General features: G+C 38.8%; 1 protein-coding gene across 12 annotated transcripts in view; it reads left to right on the top strand.

Moving 5' to 3' along the window:
• The window catches only part of LOC129774636 (protein abrupt), a 158,684-nt gene that overhangs the window by 74,617 nt on the left and 63,993 nt on the right, over nucleotides 1-20,074 (top strand). For all 12 annotated transcript variants that reach the window (XM_055778427.1, XM_055778423.1, XM_055778433.1 and 9 more), the window contains 4 exons: nucleotides 6,164-6,279; nucleotides 6,423-6,609; nucleotides 6,734-7,033; nucleotides 7,092-7,293. In XM_055778427.1, coding sequence (XP_055634402.1) covers nucleotides 6,164-6,279; nucleotides 6,423-6,609; nucleotides 6,734-7,033; nucleotides 7,092-7,293 — 805 coding nt within the window. The remainder of the gene's footprint in view (nucleotides 1-6,163; nucleotides 6,280-6,422; nucleotides 6,610-6,733; nucleotides 7,034-7,091; nucleotides 7,294-20,074) is intronic.

Here is a 20,074-nt window from a genome sequence, read left to right as displayed (position 1 = left end):
AGCTTTGGGGGTAGCTAATTATAGTTCATCTCATCGACAACAAAGTTCTTCTTCGTTCAATATTGTTGTAAACTATTCATTTTTCATTGCCCGTCAAGATTTTCTTCAGGAGTTCAGGACTATTCTGTTCGCAGACGATTTCGAACGAAGCGAAGGGAAACAATGTAACCACACCAATACAATTATGTGAAGTTGTTCACTTCTCACAATCGCATACGATTCGTGCAGTTACATTTTCGTACGAAACCGCAAGCAAAGTAACCGCCGGCTAAAGCGAATTTTTTGCTTTTGAAATGCGCTCTAGCAAAATCTTTTCGCAATAGTCATTCACAATGAATTAATAAAACATGCGATTTCGTCCTATGAAGCTGTCAAACTGTTGTCCTCCAGTTACAGCCTATTATTTATCATTGTTATGCACAAATCAGTTTTCTCTATAAAAAAAAACAAAGTGAAAATGAATCGGCTACAAGCTTTAATTATCCATTTTTCAGAAATGCGAGAAAGGCGGAGTAGAACATCAACAACGTTAACAACATTAACACTCCTATACTCGTGCGAAAAATCGTAACTCGTGTACTTACGCTGTGCGCGTCTCTGTAATATTGTTATTGTGTATTTTTAGGCGTTATTGGTTTTTATTCAAAAAAATATATATAATTGAATGAAAAAAATCCAGAAAATATTTTTTCTTCAACTTCATCCAGTTTTAATAGTCATTTAATTCAGCCACCTCATTTACTCTCGGTCTGTCAGACCTATGCGCGAGTATAGGAAAGTTAACAATATAAACAACGAAAACAAACTGTACAAGATTGGTGAACAAGACGAACTGCTTGGAAATTTCTCTTTAAACCCATGTCGCATTCCAAAGCCTACTATACTTTAACAAGCGTTTCCTTTAATTTGTTCAGTGTGTAGCATAAAAGAATGCACTGAACAATCGCAATGTTTTTAGAAAAACCAATAAGTACATACAAGTATATTTCAGGAAAAAAACCCTGTTGAAAAAAAAAATCGATGTTAAAATTTATTAAAATTGAGGTGTTTAATCAATATTTTCCGTAGAAAATATCCTAAATTGTATACGCCTTTTATAATGTATCTCAACGATCATAATGATCGTATAAAATAAAAAAAATATTTTTTCGTGTATCCACTGGTGTTGTTCGATTTTTCATGTTACTCATCTATCAACTAAACTAAATTTTTTTAAGGACTGCAACTTGCCTCTTTAAATTTTCTTGCTTGGGTATGAAAGCCCTAGCAGCTGGTTAGTATCATCAGTTTGTTTTTATATAGAGGCTCTATATTTTAGCAGTTCATTCCCCACTAGGCTTGGAGAAATACAGGAAACTAACGTTTTGAAAACATTACACTGAACTCTAACTATCGGCTTGGATAAAGGCCATTTGGGAGCACCGCCGCTGCCATCCGGTCGCTAGAGAAAAGAGAAAACTATAAATTTCTATTTTGCGCTAGATTGTTAGAGATTGAGATTGGATTGTTATAAAAAATCACGTAGATCCATCAATAGATGAATAAGCAATGAACGCTCAAAATTGGGCGTTCTTGTCGCGCGACCGAGATTGATTGCTGAGAGCGGTCAGTTTCCTTAGTTCATAGAAAACATTCTAGTTATGTTAATTTGCCATACGAATTTTCACGTTCGTGTTTTGCAGATATTAATCGAACAAATACCGGACATCCCTACTAGAGTGCATATGTATTAGTAATCTGCAATATGTGTGAACTAAAGGTGTGACCGTCTCGTCAATAAGTCAATAAGGGGAAACGGAATAAATATACAGAGGACTGTGGAAAGGGATTTGACTGCGAATAGAGATGTCTAAATTTTACGTTTATTCGATTAATCATGGGGTCATTTTTAAATTTAAATTTTTAATTGTCTTTCAGTATTCGATTAATCGAGCGAATAGTTATTTCTTGTAAACACGAACAGTCATTTATAATAAAATAATTGATGTCATAAATTTAAAAGTTACATTAAATATAATTTTGAAATAAACATGGTGCAAAATAATGGTTCTTGAATGAAATGGTATTTCAGTGTATTGATAAATTTGCCATTTCATGATTTTTTGAGGACGATTGAAAAAAGAGCACACCATGAAAATGATGCACAATATTTTTATTATACCAACATAAAATGTTTTCTGTTCAAAATTACCTATTCACCGAATGTTGTTGAAATAGCTGATTTGTATGTATTTTTCTGATTTTTCTCTATAACTACTAGTTCAAATAAAGTATATTTATAGAATCATTGACCACTAGTATGGTATATTTTCCTTGGAATCCGGAGTTTAAATACTACTATTTTAGAACGGGAATTGAGACCACCTTCTTCAAGTCCGCATGTCACTCCTGCAGACCCTGAATTCTTCTTCAGCAGGGAATCATTTTTATGCTTCAACCGTAAATGGTTTAGCATATTCGATGAATTTCGACGAAACACCGACGGTGTAACAAATTTTGCACTATATTTTTTGAAAAAAATATTCCCTTTTTTATTAATCGCGATTACTTTAATTATTATTCGATGTATTCATATTAAGATTTTTCATTATTTGATACAAAATTACTCGATTAAAATTTTAGATATTCGATTATTTGAATTAATCGAACAATTAACCGACGTCTCTAACTGCATAACGCGGGAAAAATATTTCCATCGTCGACGCCGAGAGTCGATTTATTCTCTTGAGCTGAAACATATAATGAGATAGAGTATATTACAAACCTAACTTTAACCGTAAAAGACTTACCTTTCAACTTTTCAATGCTCTTATTGCCACCAAAACAATTCCACACACAAGAAGCAAAAAAACATATTGCAAAATATTGCAGATTGTTTACATAAAAATTCCAAGATAGCTGAAAGGCCTTTTTCATAAGTTGCGCTACCGTATTGTATCTATCGTGAGTAATCTGTTGGGCAGTCAAAAGCGATTGACGAATTTACGTTGGATTTCCAACCAGATGGTGCAGCGAGTAAAATGAGGATGTTTTGTTTCTTTGGTATGAAATTCGTTCAAATTTTCTAGAAAAATCGGAATTTATCTTCAAAGTTCCAGGTTTCATGTATTCATTCCACGATGAAAAGGTTAGAAAATCATCATTTTACAATGTGTTATGTACATTACGAGGAATAGCATGTTATAAGTATTGTAACTTTAATTTTTTTCAACTAAGTAAACGATGAATAGAGTTTTTTGCGCTAAAAATACTGTAAATCCTTCTCGTATCGGCCCCTACATTATCAATTATATCAGCCAATTTGATATGACATCGTTTTCATCTCAATTATCCATAGTATCAATAACCGGTATGAATTATCAAACTTAAAATTTTCGAAGATTATCTATGACTTTGGTCAAATCGCGTGTTAAAACCATCGTTAATATACAAAACTCCAACTTTCTTACCATATACTGACGACATTCAATGGCTGAAATGAATCTAAATTGAAATAAAATGAATAATCACCTAGGTGGCGCTGCGGTGAAAGTGATGATGGTTTTAAATTTTGCCATGTGAGTTTATGGAGGGTTTGTAGTTCTTTTCATAAATTACAATGTTATAATCATCAACGATTATTTGATTGCTATGAGTTTGGAAGAAAATTAATTCTGCGCAATTGTATATATAACATGTTATTTTCTTACCTTATTCAGTAGTGAAAACTGTATAAATATTGACAATGGTTGAATCAAAAAAGTAACAAACAAGTTGAAAAATGCATAACTGCATTTGACGAATTTACGCAAAGCTGAAACAGCTTATGCGACATCTACATTAGAGCTCAGAACCACAAATGTGAGGGTTTATTTTACGCACTGAAAAGCGCGATTCGGTCGTGATGATTTTCATTAATTTCTATTTGAAATCATTTTAGCCATTAAATGTCATCAGTAAATGGTAAGAAAATTATATTTTTGTCTATTTACAATGGTCTCAACACGAGATTGGGCCAAAATCATAGACAATCTTCGAAATGTTTATGTTTGATAGTGAATATAGGTTATGAGTACTAACTTCCGGACATTTTTCAGAAGCTAAAACTGTGAATAATGACGATGCAATCGATATCATATCAAATTGGTTGATACCATTGATTATACAGGGGCTTCCTTTCGACCGATACGAGAAGGATCTGCAATATTTGAAGCGCAACAAATGCCACCCATCATTTACCTAGTGAAAAAATATAAATTATAATACTTGTACCGAATCATTCGTCATATGTTATGAATGAAACAATGTAAAATGATGATTTTCTAACCTTTTCAGCGTAGAAAGAATACTTGAATCCGGGAAATTTGCAGAAAATTTCTTATTTTTCAAAACAAAACAAACCAACTCCATACCAAAAAAATAAAACATCATCATTTTACCCGCTGCGCCATCTGGTTGCAATTCTAACGTAATTTCGTCAATTGGCGATGTAACGCAAAACGTAAACTATCGGTGAGACATCTGGATTTTGTTTTTGAACTAAGAAAATGATGATAATGTAACCTAAAAATCGAAAACAAATCACGTATATTTTACTTCCGGACTTTCCAAGGAAGTTCTCGCATGCAGGAACCATGCATTTTTCAATTTGTTCTTGATTGTGCTGTCGAATTTCCTTTTTTGATTCAACCATTGCCAACATTTATATAGTTTTCACTACTGAAAGAGGTAAAAAAATAACATGTTATATATAAAATTGCGCAGAATTAATTTCCTCCCAAAGCCATCGCAATCAAATAATCTTTTATGACTATAACGTTGTAATTTATGGAAAGAACTACAATCCTTCTTTAAACTCACATTGCAAAATTCAAAACCATCATCATTTTCACCGCAGCGCCGTCAAGGTGTAGATTTGTACGTTAAATCACCAATAGGATTTATATAGATCGACAAGATTGAGCTTTGTTTAAATATATTGTTAAGCGAAATAGATACAAAAATTACGCGCACATTGCAATTGTATAGCCGGATTAGGAGAAGTATGTTACCATGTAGACTTAGTGCTTTTTGCACTATATCCTTCATCGGTGACTAGTGCCGCCAACAAAGCGGTTGATTATGTTTAAATCAAGGACATATTCAGCCAGAAAGAACAACCAACCCCCAGGTATGATTTTCGGGTACTTAAATGATTTGCAGAGAAGTAAAATATGTTTATAAGCAAACTGATCGGAAACGGAGAAAATCCATCAGTTGGCTAATTCATGGAAAATGCAAGGAAGCATTCGAGCGTAAGCTCAAGCCTCTGTGATTTTGATCTCGATTCGAACACGTTGATAATCCTTTCTGGCATTTTTTTTTATCCAAATCTAGTAGGAAAGTCGCTCAATGAACATTGCGAAATGAGTGCTAGTAAATTAAGTATTATACGTTATACAAAAACTGTTGTTCAGGAAATAGCTGTTTCATAAAGTTCATGTTAGTTCTGTGAAAAAAATTGCGCTAGTAGAAAGACTGCATCTATATTAAAATCATCTACACGAACGCCGTATGTGAATAAGCGATGTGTGCCCAACAGATGCTCTGTTTCGAGATGTCCCGCACTGTATAATAAAATTTTTAGATCGGAAGATCACGTACATTGTGTCCTTGCTTAGCCGATTAGGAAACTTAGTATTGTAAGTTGCAACAGCTTTTTGAATTTTATCAGAACATTTGATTAAACAGTGTAGGCGTGGGCTTTTATGAACTGATAGTATGCACTCTTAGTTTAGCAAGTGCTCATAAACGATAAAATAAATTATTTGAGGCTTGAGTAACATTTTTGCAAAAAATATGAAAACCGTAGTAAATAGCTTTAATAAAAAACAAATGTCACATAAAAAATAAATATTTTTGAAGTGATTCCTATTTGTCTGTTTTCGTAAATACGATTCCTATTTGTCTGTTCTCGTAAATACGATGATTTTTTTCACCGAATGTTGCGTGCAACAATAAAATTTTATAATATTCAACAATCCCAGCCATGACACAATACATATCCCGCTCTGGGACATTGATTCCATATTTAAATTATGCAACGACAGCGTTTTAATGTGTTTCTATTTTATAGGCCAACTTACAGCGAGCCATATCCATTCGAACCGACAATCCCACTAACTACCGTCTCTATTTTCCACAGGTCGTCCTGAGCGCGTGTAGTCCCTACTTTCGCAAACTGCTAAAGGCGAATCCCTGCGAGCATCCGATTGTCATTCTGCGTGACGTACGCTCGGAGGATATCGAAAGTTTGCTGAGGTAACAATACACACACTCACTCACTCATACACACACATAGTCGCCGCCCGCTCGTTCATCATTGCAAAAGGAAACTAATTAATGTCCCATACCCGGCATACCGCCACTGCCGGGCACATTTCTTTCGCTCTGCTCGTCAACAGATTTATGTACAACGGCGAGGTGCACATCGGACAGGATCAATTAAGCGATTTCCTCAAAACGGCACAGTTGCTTCAAGTGCGGGGGTTGGCAGATGTGACGAATCCGGGCCGAACGTCCAACAACTCCTCGATGCTAAATTCCTCCTCGTTATCGACACCTGCTGTTCAGGAGCTAAAAGCATCACCCGTAATAAAATTCAAATTAAAACTGACTCACAACGATTAATCCCTTTTTCTCTGGCCACCCTCCCCTTCTATGTTCTCTCTCTTTTCCGGCGCTTTAACAACGAACTGGAACGCGGCACCCACAGACTTCAACATCGTTACCATGGGAACTGCCGGATGACAACCAGTCGGTGCCACCACCCCAGAAGCGTACAAAAAGTTCCGAGCTGTACCGCAAGCAGCACGGTCTCAGCCCGGACGATCCGATCCCCGTCGAGCACCTGCCCGTTGGCCAGCATCCGCTGACACGCGAACGGGACCGCAACAAGGACAAGAGCAAAGACCTCCGCAGCTTCGAGGCACGCGACCGCGATCGGAGTTTGGAGCTGCGCGAATCCCTGCTCGGACAAGCCCTCGAAGGTGGACCCACTCTGTCGATACCATCGGTAAGCATTCCGCGCGCCTCCGATCGTTCCCTCAACTGAATCATTTCGTTCCCCCCAGAAACATCCCGATTTGATGTCGCTGCAGGCCGTCGCCAGTGGCGAAGACTCGAACAGCAGCGATGCTGCCTCGGACCACGGCGATGACATCGAAGGCATCAACGGAAACGTCGAACACACTCGGCCCTCGTTCCCATTCCTAGGACTGCAAGGCATTCCCGGGCTGATACCCGGCCCATCCGGTATGCACGGGGAGAACTTCGGTAAGTCCGCCAAAAACAAAAAAAAACGTTCTGAGACTTGTGGTTTTCTTCTTTTATTGGTGTATCCTTCTTATTTCTCTGACCCTGTTCAAATTCAGTACTAATACTTGTTTTGAAAAAAAATCACATTGGCAATTTATGAGTAGTTAGATTTTTTGTTTGAGTTTTTTGGTTTATTTACCCTGTTTTCGGTTGATTTTCTGAAACTATACTAACCGTTAGATGTTTGTGGTTTCGAGAGAAATTAGATTTTGAACAAACGAAATTGCAAGTTGACGCGTTTTTTGAGATTGGTAGATTCGTCGTCGTCGTGTGCAACGCGAGATATGATTTGAGTAACCCCCCTTTGACACCCCGCTGATGACAGACAAAAGAAACAGGACCACATCAAATACGAACCCCACACCGGGTGTGAACAAAAGAAAGCGATTCAGTTTTAAGAACACCGCACATAATCCCTCATTAGGCGTTGAACTTAATTTGGCTTCCGTGGAGCAGAAGCAAAAAACGAACCAAAACGACCAAGCCTAAGAAAGACGGAAAATAACTTAATTCCACTGTCCCTACCCACTATGAAGCAACCACCGAGCGCTTGGTTTGGAAGTTCCTCGAAATAAAAAGCCCGAAACCGGAGCAAGAGAAAAAAAAACCTGAATGATGGGGAGGGTGAAGTGAAAATGAACTTCTCCTGCTGCCGCTGCTGTTGGCCAGTTTCTCTCGGCGCTTAGCGTAGGAGAAAGTGTAAAGAAAAATAAACATCACTTCCGATTCTCGTCCTTCCTGGACTCCCGGACGCTGCCCGCCCGTCTTGTTGTACACTGGCCGGCCAGCCATTCTCATTTTAAAGAAAAATCATTGCCTGTCCGCTCATCCGTCCACAATGACCTCCGTAACCCACATTCCCATCCCTTTCATCGCGCGCGAGGATAAAAGAAGGGAAGCAGGACACATCGATGCCTCATTTTTCTAGCGTGTTATGATCGTTGCTTTTTCCCTTTTCTCTCGGGCCCATGGAGGCATACGAAATATCTATAACCAACCTCACTCGTCTCGTTCGAATCGCCGGACAGGACGAGAGAATGCGTTGGGAGTGTTTTTCCGAGGATTTTCTTTCCTCCCACCTCCTTCGAGAGCTACCCCAACAGAAGGATAGTGAGCAGAAGCATGAAAAGAATCTTTATAGATTCAGGTCCATCGATGATGATAATGATGATGCGTCCCCGCCGCTTCGCTACAATTCGATGCGATGAGACGAAGATGGCATTGTTGATGCTTTCTCTTCTGCCATATGGTCGAGAGTTTGAGGTTTTCCAAAGAACTGGGCCCAGAATTGGAAATCGGTTTGATTTGAGTCCTCCAGCCATTGTTCCCTCGGAGCAGCAAACCCACATTAGCCAGCGGCAGCAACAATAACAGCAGACAAGAGAGAAAAAAATCCAACGAACGAACGAGTGTTATATAAACAGCATACATTTAATTTTATGTGAGGATTTTTTTACGCCCGTTCGGGCCGCTTTCTCGTTAGAATGCGTACCAACAGCGGACCAAGAAGGATCGCAAGCTGGAAAAAACGGAAAGGATTTGAACGTGTATTTGAACCTCTTACCCTTTTCTGCCGTCGTCCAGCCCGTTCTCTCGACGGGGGGAAGGGTCTTTTTTCCGGCTATCTACATTTTCATTTCGGAACAAGATTGAAAGTTTTTCCTCCTTATCTTTTTTTTTCCTCTGGAGCTTCTTTCACGAAACCAAATTCTCCAGTATTGAATATTACTTCTCTCCATTGCTGTGCCAGCTGCCTCAGAGCACCCCAGAGTCATTGTGCGATGGACCGCGCGTTTGTTTGCTCGCTGGGCAACCCTCACACACTGTCCAGAACCACCAAACTCCCCGCATGAAATCGTCGAGGGTTTTCCTTTTTGGTCAAACACACGCCACGCAATATGTTGCCGGGTGCGCTCCGCGCGATGGGAATATCCGACAAAAGACGGAGACCATTACCAAGCGAACGGTTTTTTACTAAGGTTTTGTTTCCTTTTTGTGATAAAATTTAGAATGTCTACCACTTCCGAGAGCGATCGTTCAACCGGGCAAGATTCAATCTTGGTGGTGGGCCATCCCTTCTAGCTCGGGATGGTTTGATGAGATTCAGCATTGGATTGTTCGGACTGCACCATTAACTCGGAGAAAATGAGAAATGGAAATCGTACCAGTGCCTTCCAATGCAAGATCTTTATGTTCGTTCAAACTGAAGCACACTTGAAGCACACATATGTACGGGATCTGGTTCACAATTTCACACGTTCGAAATAATATTATCCTACTTAAAAATCTCGAATTTGCAGTTTACTCCAGCCATACGGGTTTATACACCCTAAATAAATATTTAGCACATCTTTTGACATCCTCATTCATAACATTAAATGAGCTCAAAAGTAAAAAAAAAAGTGCTAACCACTCACACTGGTACAGCATTTACTCAGGCGAGTATGTGTATAATATATATGGCATTGCAATGTGAGGGCAACATGAGAGAGCAAAATAAGAGACACTTTGCAAATAAGCATGCATTAACGCTTCAGACGGCGTCAGCCGTTGTGATGCACCTCCGTTTTACTCTCTGTAAACGCTTTCCCGGTATACTTTTAAGATCCAACTTCATTTTATAATGTGGTGTCAAATGCAAGTTCCCTGGAATAACAGCATCAATGGTTTTGTGCAGGGATACCAATCTTCCTGATTTTTCAGGATTTCCCAGACTTTTTGGCACGTTCCCTGATATCCTGACAAACATTCAGTTTTGCATGATTTTACTGAAATGATCCTGGCTTTTTTCCGATTTTTGTATGTTCTGTCTTCAGAATAAAAATTACCGCAATAATCATAATATGTGGCATAATTGCCTACATAATAAAGCTGTCCGGTCCGAACTTGTAGAATGTTTACTCTTCCTTTCGTTTGTTTATTTTTCTATTTCGAAGCAATTCGCGTTATCGGAGGTGCATTGTTGACATTCATAAAATCTTGAAGTTGGCGGTGGAGAAGGATAGGATTTGCACGCTTAAAAGCAGATTGAAAATGATTACTTGACGTTTTTTGAAGCTCACTTGCTTAACCATCTGTCTATACATTTTCTGATATCCCAACAAAAAACTCTTCATTATAATATAAAATCATCAGATACAGTTTTTTGTTCAATACTTTTCACAATTTTCGTAAAAAAAAGTTGCTCTTTTACGTAGAATACATATTCGATAGGGAAAAGTAAAATTTAATGCACATTTTTTTAATTTGAAAAAATACGTTTAAAAAAATCTGAAGAATCCATTATGATTTTCGCTTCACAATGATAGAACATGAAGCCCAATACCGTCAACGGGAATTGAATGAATGAGAATGAATACGTTGAGAATAGTATAGAGAGATATTTTTTCTCTCACTCCAGTAGGGTGAATGATCTTGGTTTGTCCGATTTGGGGTGTTTTTACGCAACTAGTAAATGCAAATCGATTTTCCTTCATGAAAATCACATATAATCGATACGAGTTTGAGTTTGTTGAAAAGCCCCAAGTCTCTAGTTGCTAATACTACCATAAGGCGTTGAAATTATTCAAATTTTTATGTTTTTTAACGATTTTCCTCAAAGAGTAAAATCATGGTTTGACCACCTCTGATCATGGTTTGTCCAAAAAATGATCATGGTTTGTCCGGCTTTAGAAATTACCATTTTTGAATGAAAAGATTCGAATTCTTAAGTAGATGTTGCATCAATGCTTGAGTTTACTGTCATCATAGTGATCCATTCTTCTTCATAATATAGAATATTCTTTCTTCAGAATATTGCATTTTCTTGGGCATTTTAAAAGTGTTCACCTTGACACTCAACATAGAGAAACTTTATTTCTGCTATACGCGAAGGACACAATAAACAAACTGCGGCGCGCAAAGCGGTTGCCATATAAATCATGTAGACAAAACTTCTTCTTGAATCGCGTTAACGTTCCCTGTGGAACTTTTGCCGTCTCAACGTATGCATTAACCAGCGTCATTTATTAATACTTAGTTGAGATTTCTTAAGCCAAATAACACGCCTTGAATATATTCCGAGTGGCAAGCTCTAGAATACGCGTGACAACAGTGCAAGTCGAAGGAAATTTCTCTGACGAAAAATCCCCCGGCCAGAACGGGAATCGAACCCGAAAACCCGGCATGATAATGTGAACAAAACAACATTATTGAATTGGACAACTCATGATCAGAATTGAGTTCATCAAAATGCGTTAATTAAATGGTTTAGCTATGTAAATCTGATACAAATGGTGTGCAAGAATGATGTTTACAATATTTGTAAGTATTATAATCCAGAAAAGGTCTCAATACGTGCGAAATAATAATCTGGTGAACGATTAAAAGTAATAGATGGTGTATTTTATAATCCTTTAAAATGTTTTGATGTTATGTTGAACGTTATATGTTATGTTTTGAAACATTCGAAAACCTGATTTGACAAAGGTGTGCTGAATTAGAGCATTCAAAACAGTGGACAAATCATGATCATATTTTCGACTGGACAAACCAAAATTATTTACCTTATTATACTTCTAGGATGACAGCTTTACATCCCATAAGGGTAATGCTAAACTTCTTGTCTTCTTTACAACACGAAAAATTCACCCATAATTTTGCAATAGAACCTATCTGTTTTGATCGATTCTCTTCATCGACATTCTCTACCGTTAATAACTCAGCAGTAAAAGTATTTCCTGATGTGTTCGACGAACTCGATTCTAGAAGAGAACCTCGCTTATCTGACAAAAATACCGCAAAATCCGTCTACAAGGCGGTTATTATCTAAAGAGAAAGTCAATATAGAGAATCGATCAAAACAGATAGGTCCTATTGAATAGTTAAGCGTGAATTAATGTTTGTCTGGCTGAGAGGTACTGTCCATCCAGCGAAACTTACCGGGTATTACACCATCAGATTATCACAGGTTCAGATCCCCGCAAAGTTATCTCAAGGGAAGAAAAACTTTGACTTTATGGACAGCGTAAAAAGTACCTTCAATAGTTGATAGTTTCGCTAAGTCAATCAAAATATTTCGATTCGACATCAACATTTTTACGTTCGAAAAAAAATCTCGTTCGGACGAAAACCTGAATGTTCGAACCAAGGCGGAACTATGGTACTAGGTGATGCCGTTTTGGCACCAAGTGAGTCAAAGGAGCGATATATGTAAACAGTACGTAAGAAAGCTGAAGAAGAATTATTTGCCTGAAACGTAAAATAGAGAGGTTGATCCCACGCAAACGCGTATTGTGTTTTGTTGTCAAACAAAACACGGTATACTTCCAAGATGACGGTAAAATGATTTTGATATATTGGCCAACCTTAGGATATACTTTTAGGCGCCTTGGTTCGAATGGAAGTAAGATACGGCCGTAAACAAGAATGAGGCTGTATTATCCTCTCTGGATACGTGATATATGACAGTTGTGTTCGAAAAGAACTTCATCTTCAACAAGACAGCAAGACAGCAAGACAACGATTCGAAACTTACGACTGATAAATTCGAAACATTTTTGCATTAGTTACACGGCTCTAGCTAATGCTAGTGTCCTTATCAATCCCTCGAATTCGATCCAATTTTTTTATGTAGAAAGTCTACATCTGCTCTGGAAAACTTTAATGAAGAAGATGGAATACATAGATTAGCATTACTAGCGATTTTTTTGGAAAGTTATCCATACATGGTGTTTTTTATGCGCATGCGAAGTAAGTTTCTGAGTTATGAGTCAAGGAACGTGATTACGTGATTAGAATATGGAATATATTCTCATAATTGTATAATTTCTATACCTGACATAGAATGGAAGTAATTTTGTTATAATCCACTTCCTCAATACTCGCATATACTACTATTGCCCAGTACCCAGTTATTCTGCACCAAATCCAACACCATATCGTAAGTTACAAAAAAAAAGGATGTTCTTCTCCATGTTCCGGTTAAATATGGCAAAAGCAAAAGCCTTTTAGTTATTCAAAATATAACTTGTTATGCCTGAGAAGGCAAAATATTCCCCATCAGGCGAATCCATGTCGAACAACTTGACTGAATGGTAACATTAGAAGTGTCAAGTCACACTTCGCGCTTTGCTTTCGTTCATTTCACCACAACGCTTCGCATGTTCTTAGGCAAAGGTGGCGAACCATCCGCATTTACGAAATAAACTTTCGCACAGTACAAAAAAATAGTATCAGGCTAAAGACCAAAAAAGTCAACTATAGCAGATAGATCTGTTTCTAATCAACTTGGAACTCGCTTCAAATCAGTGGTATTATGATAAAATCCAATTTTACAGTTTACCAATTCATTTTTTGATGTGTAACTATTTATCACTGCTTTGTTTTTCCGGTTTCATCCCCTTTTTTCTAATTCACAGTTAAAAACCAACAAAACTCACCGAAACCAAAACAAACCATCGCAATCATTGCATGTTTTGTTTCCATCATCATCATTTTTTTTAGAAAGCTTCGGTTTTTATCGGGTCAGTGATTATAATCATTGCAACCATATTAATTTTGCGAGTCCTAATGTCATCTGTGGTGGCACATCGAGCACTAGTGCTGCTGGTTGCTGATGGCATCGCGAAAAAGGGAGAAGGGGTTCTGTTTGATTTGGTTAGCGCCATTCCCATCGCTGCAGGTGGTAAAGCTAATTATGCAAGTGAGTACATGTAATTGCAGTGATTTTTGCTGGGGTTTTTTTTGCTGTTCTCTATTTGCTGTGTGATGCGCTGGGTTGCATCACCGTCACCGAAGCGGAAGTTCGGTTGGGGGGGGGTCTGAGGGAATGTTTTAGAAATTTTCCAACAGCAGCCAGCAAAGAGGTGACAATAATTTCGAATCGCCGGTTCCATTAGTGTCAATTATTGATACAGACACAGAGAATGGAAATGGAAGCGCGAGATCGGTGGGGAGCTGTGGGTGAGGGGTGGTATAAATTTTCCTCCCGACAAAAAATCCTGCTGTCAATATTGTATCATTACAGCTACTTTTCGCAATGGGTTTCGATACCATTAGCGTAATGATTATTACGCGTAACAGGGGCTCAGATAATTTCGCGTTGCCGCGGGAAAGTGGGAACCGCTAAATTAGGTGTCAGCTACTGTCATGTGAGCAGGGAAATTGGCTGGTACAGAAATAGTGATATTTTCCCCGACTAAAAAAACCCACTCAATTTTCTAATCAAAATAATAATTTTAATTATGTAAATGTTGCGCAAATATAAATCCTTATTGCGACAATGGAATTATTAGCGGGATATGTTGGATGGATGTGGGATCCCCAACGCAATGTTACATTATTATAGCCCCCCCCCCCCAGAATTTGTTAGTCCACTGCACCGGCTTCCAGGTCGATCGATGCGAGCCACAAATGATGCAATCGGAAGTGCTCGGTGGAAACATGGTTTCCAGTGCGCGCGGGAGACATATTCTATTCATGATAGCGGACCCCCAGATTTTAGAATTATGATTAAAACACATATATATATATATTAATATCGTTTTGGCATTTAATTTAGAAAGGACATCGTTACCGTTATACTATGCGTATGTGAGGGATTTCATTTGGCTTATAATCGATTCATTCATCAGAAAGTTATGATGCTTAACGTGAATCGAGAAGGTCGTCGGGAAAAGAACAAATCATTTGCTCCCCTTTCTTATCTGGTCTCGACGCAGATGTTGTTACGTCCCCAAGCTGCCCCCTCTCGAGTGTGGTTATACTGCAACAACTAACGAAATCGATTCCAGAAAGGATGGCGCCACACAGTCAGAGTAAGCTCGTTCTTACCTGGCTTCTTGGCGGGCATCGGAATTCCAGCAGAAGTAGAAATTGATTTTGTATGCAAAATTTTTGCACCTTGGCAACGAACCATCCGATGCCGACCCCATTGGCGAAACGGGGAAAGGGTGGAATGGGACATAAATAAACGTTGTACGTGTGGGGGAAAACTTACTTTAGCTGTCCATCTTCATTCTTCGAGGTCGTCCAGAAGTGTCGGAAAAGGTAGGAACGTGATGAATGGGAAACATATGGTCCTCCAGAAAGGTTTCTATGGTGTTTTTTCTCTGTGTCGCGGAGAAAATCTTGAAACAAATTTAGCCCCACAATTGATTACACTTTTTGGAAGAAGCTCGCTTGGAGAAACACTCTTCCGAGAATGAGACCTCTTCTCGGTTGAATTTGTTGCCAAAATAAAATCCATCATGGGTCAGGAATTACACACACACAAACGACTGAATTAGCGATGGGTGGTCGTCGGGAATAATTCCAATTTGAAGGTTCAAATCTGTTGGCACAAAAGCCTGTGCGAAGCGCACGTGTCGCAGATTGATATTCGCACTTAATCCTTCCCACATTCGATAAGCTCTCCCCGCGTGATCGGACGAAAGAACAACACGTCCTCGTCCCCGATATCATACACATACACACGCGCTGCTCTGTGTCGACACCCGGATGAAATAAGACTCGTTTTCCCCCTCCTCCTCCTTATTGCCAGGAGTTGGAGTAGGGCGACACAATCAAGTGAATTTCTTGAAATGTGATATTTGCTATCTATCGGTCCACCCTTCCGGCGAAAAAAAATCGCTCAGCAGAAATGAACTCTGGCTACGGGCCCTACTATTTAGGTAACGTTTTCCGGTTCTGGGTTGCTGCTGCAAGAAATGCAAATGTTCGATTTATTTGAACACTACAGCGACCATCAGGATGCTTTCCTTGAACTGACACACGAATGTGTTGGTGCGAAGAAAAGCGAGACCCGGAAGCTCAGATAAAACACACATCATCCGAAGCATTCAGTCTGAGGAGAAGCGACAACCAATACCAATGAATGTCGCGCCAATGCAGCAGAAAGCAAACTCCGACTCCGACTTCAGATAAACGTCTCGGAATTGTTCACGCCGTACTTTCCTCCCGCTTGGCAATCAATGTTGACCAAAGTGCCATAAGTTACGGTGGACACGAATTATGAAATGGTGTACCTTACTGAAGAGAAATGTCAAGAGAGCGGGGAAAAATATGGCGTCGTTTGCTGTCCCTATCGATCTACTTTTGTAGCGTCCCTATTGAAATAGCATGACAGCATGACAACGCATGGCCAGACGTTGCTAACCGATGAAATTCTACTTAAGAAGACCTCAAGTCCCATCTTTGTTACTTCCTGTCTTCTGCGCCGGTACCGTTTTGTCTCATATTCCGAACACTTAAGCTTTGATGGCCATTGAACAGTGTCTCGTTACTCAAAATGGTACTTTTTCGCGAAATTAATTTAATTGTTGGGTACAATAAAGCCTTTCTTTTCATTTGACTGCAATGAAATTGATTTACAAATACATATTCATGCTAAAAAACTAAAAAAATGTTTAACCACATTTGTCTCAAATTCCGAACACCATTTTTGTCTCCGACTCATATACATATACACTTTTGTCTCAAATTCCAATGGCTTTTTTAAAAAAATCATAACTTTTGAACTACTGAACGGATTTATTTGATCGATATATCAAATTCAAGCTAGTCTTTTTTGGAAAAATGTTATACTCACAAAAAATTGTATTTTATCTTTGTAATTATTGATTGTACTTGCTTTTTAGTGAAAAAATAACGATGCTCGTTTTTTACGGAATCTACTGACGCAAACATTTTATCATTGGTTTTGACAGTCGCATTTTTTTGCTAATGCTTAGTATCATAAATTATACGCTGTATCGATACCTGTAATTGATGTTAAAATGAAGGCTATAACCCAAAGAATGTCAGGGTTTTGATTATTCAATGTTTGCAAATGTTTAATATTATAAATTATAGGCTGTATCGATACCTGTAAATGATGTCAAAATCAAGCCTATATCCCAAAGAATGTCTGTGTTTTCATTATTCAATTATTTATAACATAAAAGTTTAGTTAATTTACATTTAAAAATGAAGTGTTCGGAATTTGAGACTGTTCGGAATATGAGACAAAACGGTATTACTGAACACTTGGAACACAGGTTTATCCCTTCTGAAGTGCAAATATGTCGGCTAACACTGTGGCGATCGATTTAGATTTTTCGGATTTTTTAGATGTTCTTAATTGAGCTTCGCAATTTTCGCTATCGTGTCGTATCCTGAGACGTTAAAAAATAGGACAGAAAAAATCAACAAAAATTATGGCATGTTTCAATTTCCAATCAATGGCAAGAACATTATCTGAAGATACTACACCTGATAAAACGCGATCATCTAAGCCAAATGATACGTTTTTACCGAAAAGAGATTGCTATAGAAATAGAGAAACCACGCGATAAATTCGCATGGTGATCGTATTTTGCAAATCAAAAAGACTTTGCTTAGGAACATCTGATTATGAAATCCTTTGTTTCTTACGCTATCATGGTATAATGATGGTTGGCTCTTATAAACTGAAAATGTTTGAGCTAACACTATAGTGATCAATTAGGAAGATTTTCTAGTTGTTGAATGGTATCTCTGTTGATAACGATCCTGCGATGATGCTAATTTGACAGAAAAAAAAACATGCCATACAGGATTTGGTATACGAGGTATACGAGTGATGCTTGTTACTTATTGGTTCGAAAACTAATTTCAGTTGCTCAGAAACTTTAAAAAAAACACAATAAACCGTGTTGAATAATCGTGCAAAGCCTTTCGTTTCAGAATGCATCCACAGAATATGCTAGAAGCAAGCACAGTGCAGAGCTTGCATCGTCACTGACAGAATCAAAAAGACTGCGTTGTTTTAGTCGAATGAACGTACTCTTTTCTGTGTCTGAACTGGCAGACAATTTATTTTATTATTCTGAAACATTCTCATTTTCATGAGATCCAGGTATCCTAACATCCTGTGTTCGTTCCAAATGTGTTTCGATTCTGATCAATCACAACATTGTGGTTTCATTTATCACCACACTTAGACAACTGCATCAGATTCCACGAAATGTTTGTGTCCTGTAGAAGACACCTCACTTATAGTCGTAAAAACTTCTTTAAAAAAATTACAGCTAAGTGGTCCTATTCATAAAATTTCCGTATGAATTATTCTCGAGGACCCAACTGCTGCAGCAGTTCCCAGGAAATGCAAATCGTTCCCGTCCTCTGATTGCTAGTTTCCCGGATCTTCCGTAAAGTCTCTCCGCTACTTTTATTTAATTTTTCTCTAAAACTTCGCAGAAGTCAATTTTCACAACTGCCCATCCGTGGGAGGGGAGGAGGCAACCATTCAATTATCGACCAACTAGGGCAAAACATTGAGCCCCATGGGCATTACGAGCGGGCTGGATCCGAATCCGAGGACTAGTTTTCCCTAGCCCACCAGCAGCAGCACTGTTATTATTATTACATTATAATTATTTAGCAGTAAAGACATTCCAAGCTCCAAGATTGTTGTGGATGTAACATACACACAAGTATAGTGCGTGTCTGCCTCTGCTGATCGGGGACTCGGGAGACGAACGCGACACTCCAGAGAGAGATATTATGAACTAAACCAATATTATGAAACAGCTTTGGCGATAGTGGCGACCCGGCCCGACTAGTTGCCGAGCGGACGACGGACCGTCCACCAAGCCGAGCAGCGAAGGGACCAAATTTATGAAAACGATTCATATTACATAAAGCATTGATGATAATCATAACAATAGGCCTTGCGCCATTACTGAGCCCGGGGTTCCGTTTTAGTGGGAGATGGTTGGGATGGGTGGAAGTAGTTATGCGAAGGAAAAAGGGGTGAAATTGCACGAAAGTAAAATAATATGTTTTATGTCTCGCTGAACGAGTACTGATATGGAGACAGATTTCTAAGGAAGAACCCTGGTACACAGACATGCAGTGACTCAAATGGGGACATTAATACATTTATGATGAGGGCAGATTATTTAAATTATAGCACAGCGTGGCAGTTTTCCTCGATGAAATTTGTATTAATTTAATATGAAGCGAAAGCAGACTTGAGCAATGCTCGACACCACCCACCCCACCGTCTTGTGTTTGAAGGGGTTCACAGTTTTGTTTGATGACCCTAAGAAAAAGACTGGCAAGTGTTGATGTCAGAACATCATTCGTGTTTCTGCATTAAGACGGGAAAGTTCCCAGACCGATACCGGGTAAGCCTTCGAGCGAGAATTTTCTCCTCCCGAACACGAATAGTTCACATTTTGACATGCTAAATAATGGACGTATGTTGAAAAGTTTCACTTCTTGATCATTCTGTCCGCTGTCCGCAGAACTGGCAGGAGGGGAAACAGTTTCAGCAGAATGAGGGTATATTATAATTTTGACCCCTCCATGCACACATTCGAGCATCCCCTCGACCTCTGGTTCTGGCCCGATATGTTTGTGTATATATATATATATATTTCTTCTTACGTTATAATTATATTTTCGGACAACCGAGGGTTTTTCATTAAAACTACCTCCTCCCCCCCCCCCATTATCCCCCGACGCAACTTTTCGCCAGAGGCCCAGAAGCCCATAAAGAATCTATGGGCGTTCTCTGTTTGTTTAGATAAGGTTTTTTGATGGAAAAGCCCTTTTCTTACCACCATAAGTCTCAGAGTTTCGTCCGAAGACCAATGTGGGCCGCCCCCAGGGGATGGAAAAGCAGCCGCTCGCTCTCTACTGCTGCTGTCCGAGTGAGTAAGTGTATTTTAAAACACATGCCGTGTGTCTCTCCTCTGAAGTTTTTGGTTTTGGGGTTCGAGTTTATTTATGAGTT

The sequence above is a fragment of the Toxorhynchites rutilus genome, chromosome 3 (assembly GCF_029784135.1).
Source record: "Toxorhynchites rutilus septentrionalis strain SRP chromosome 3, ASM2978413v1, whole genome shotgun sequence".
In the NCBI taxonomy this organism is placed as follows: domain Eukaryota; kingdom Metazoa; phylum Arthropoda; class Insecta; order Diptera; family Culicidae; genus Toxorhynchites; species Toxorhynchites rutilus.
This window is presented reverse-complemented; position numbering and strand designations above follow the sequence as displayed.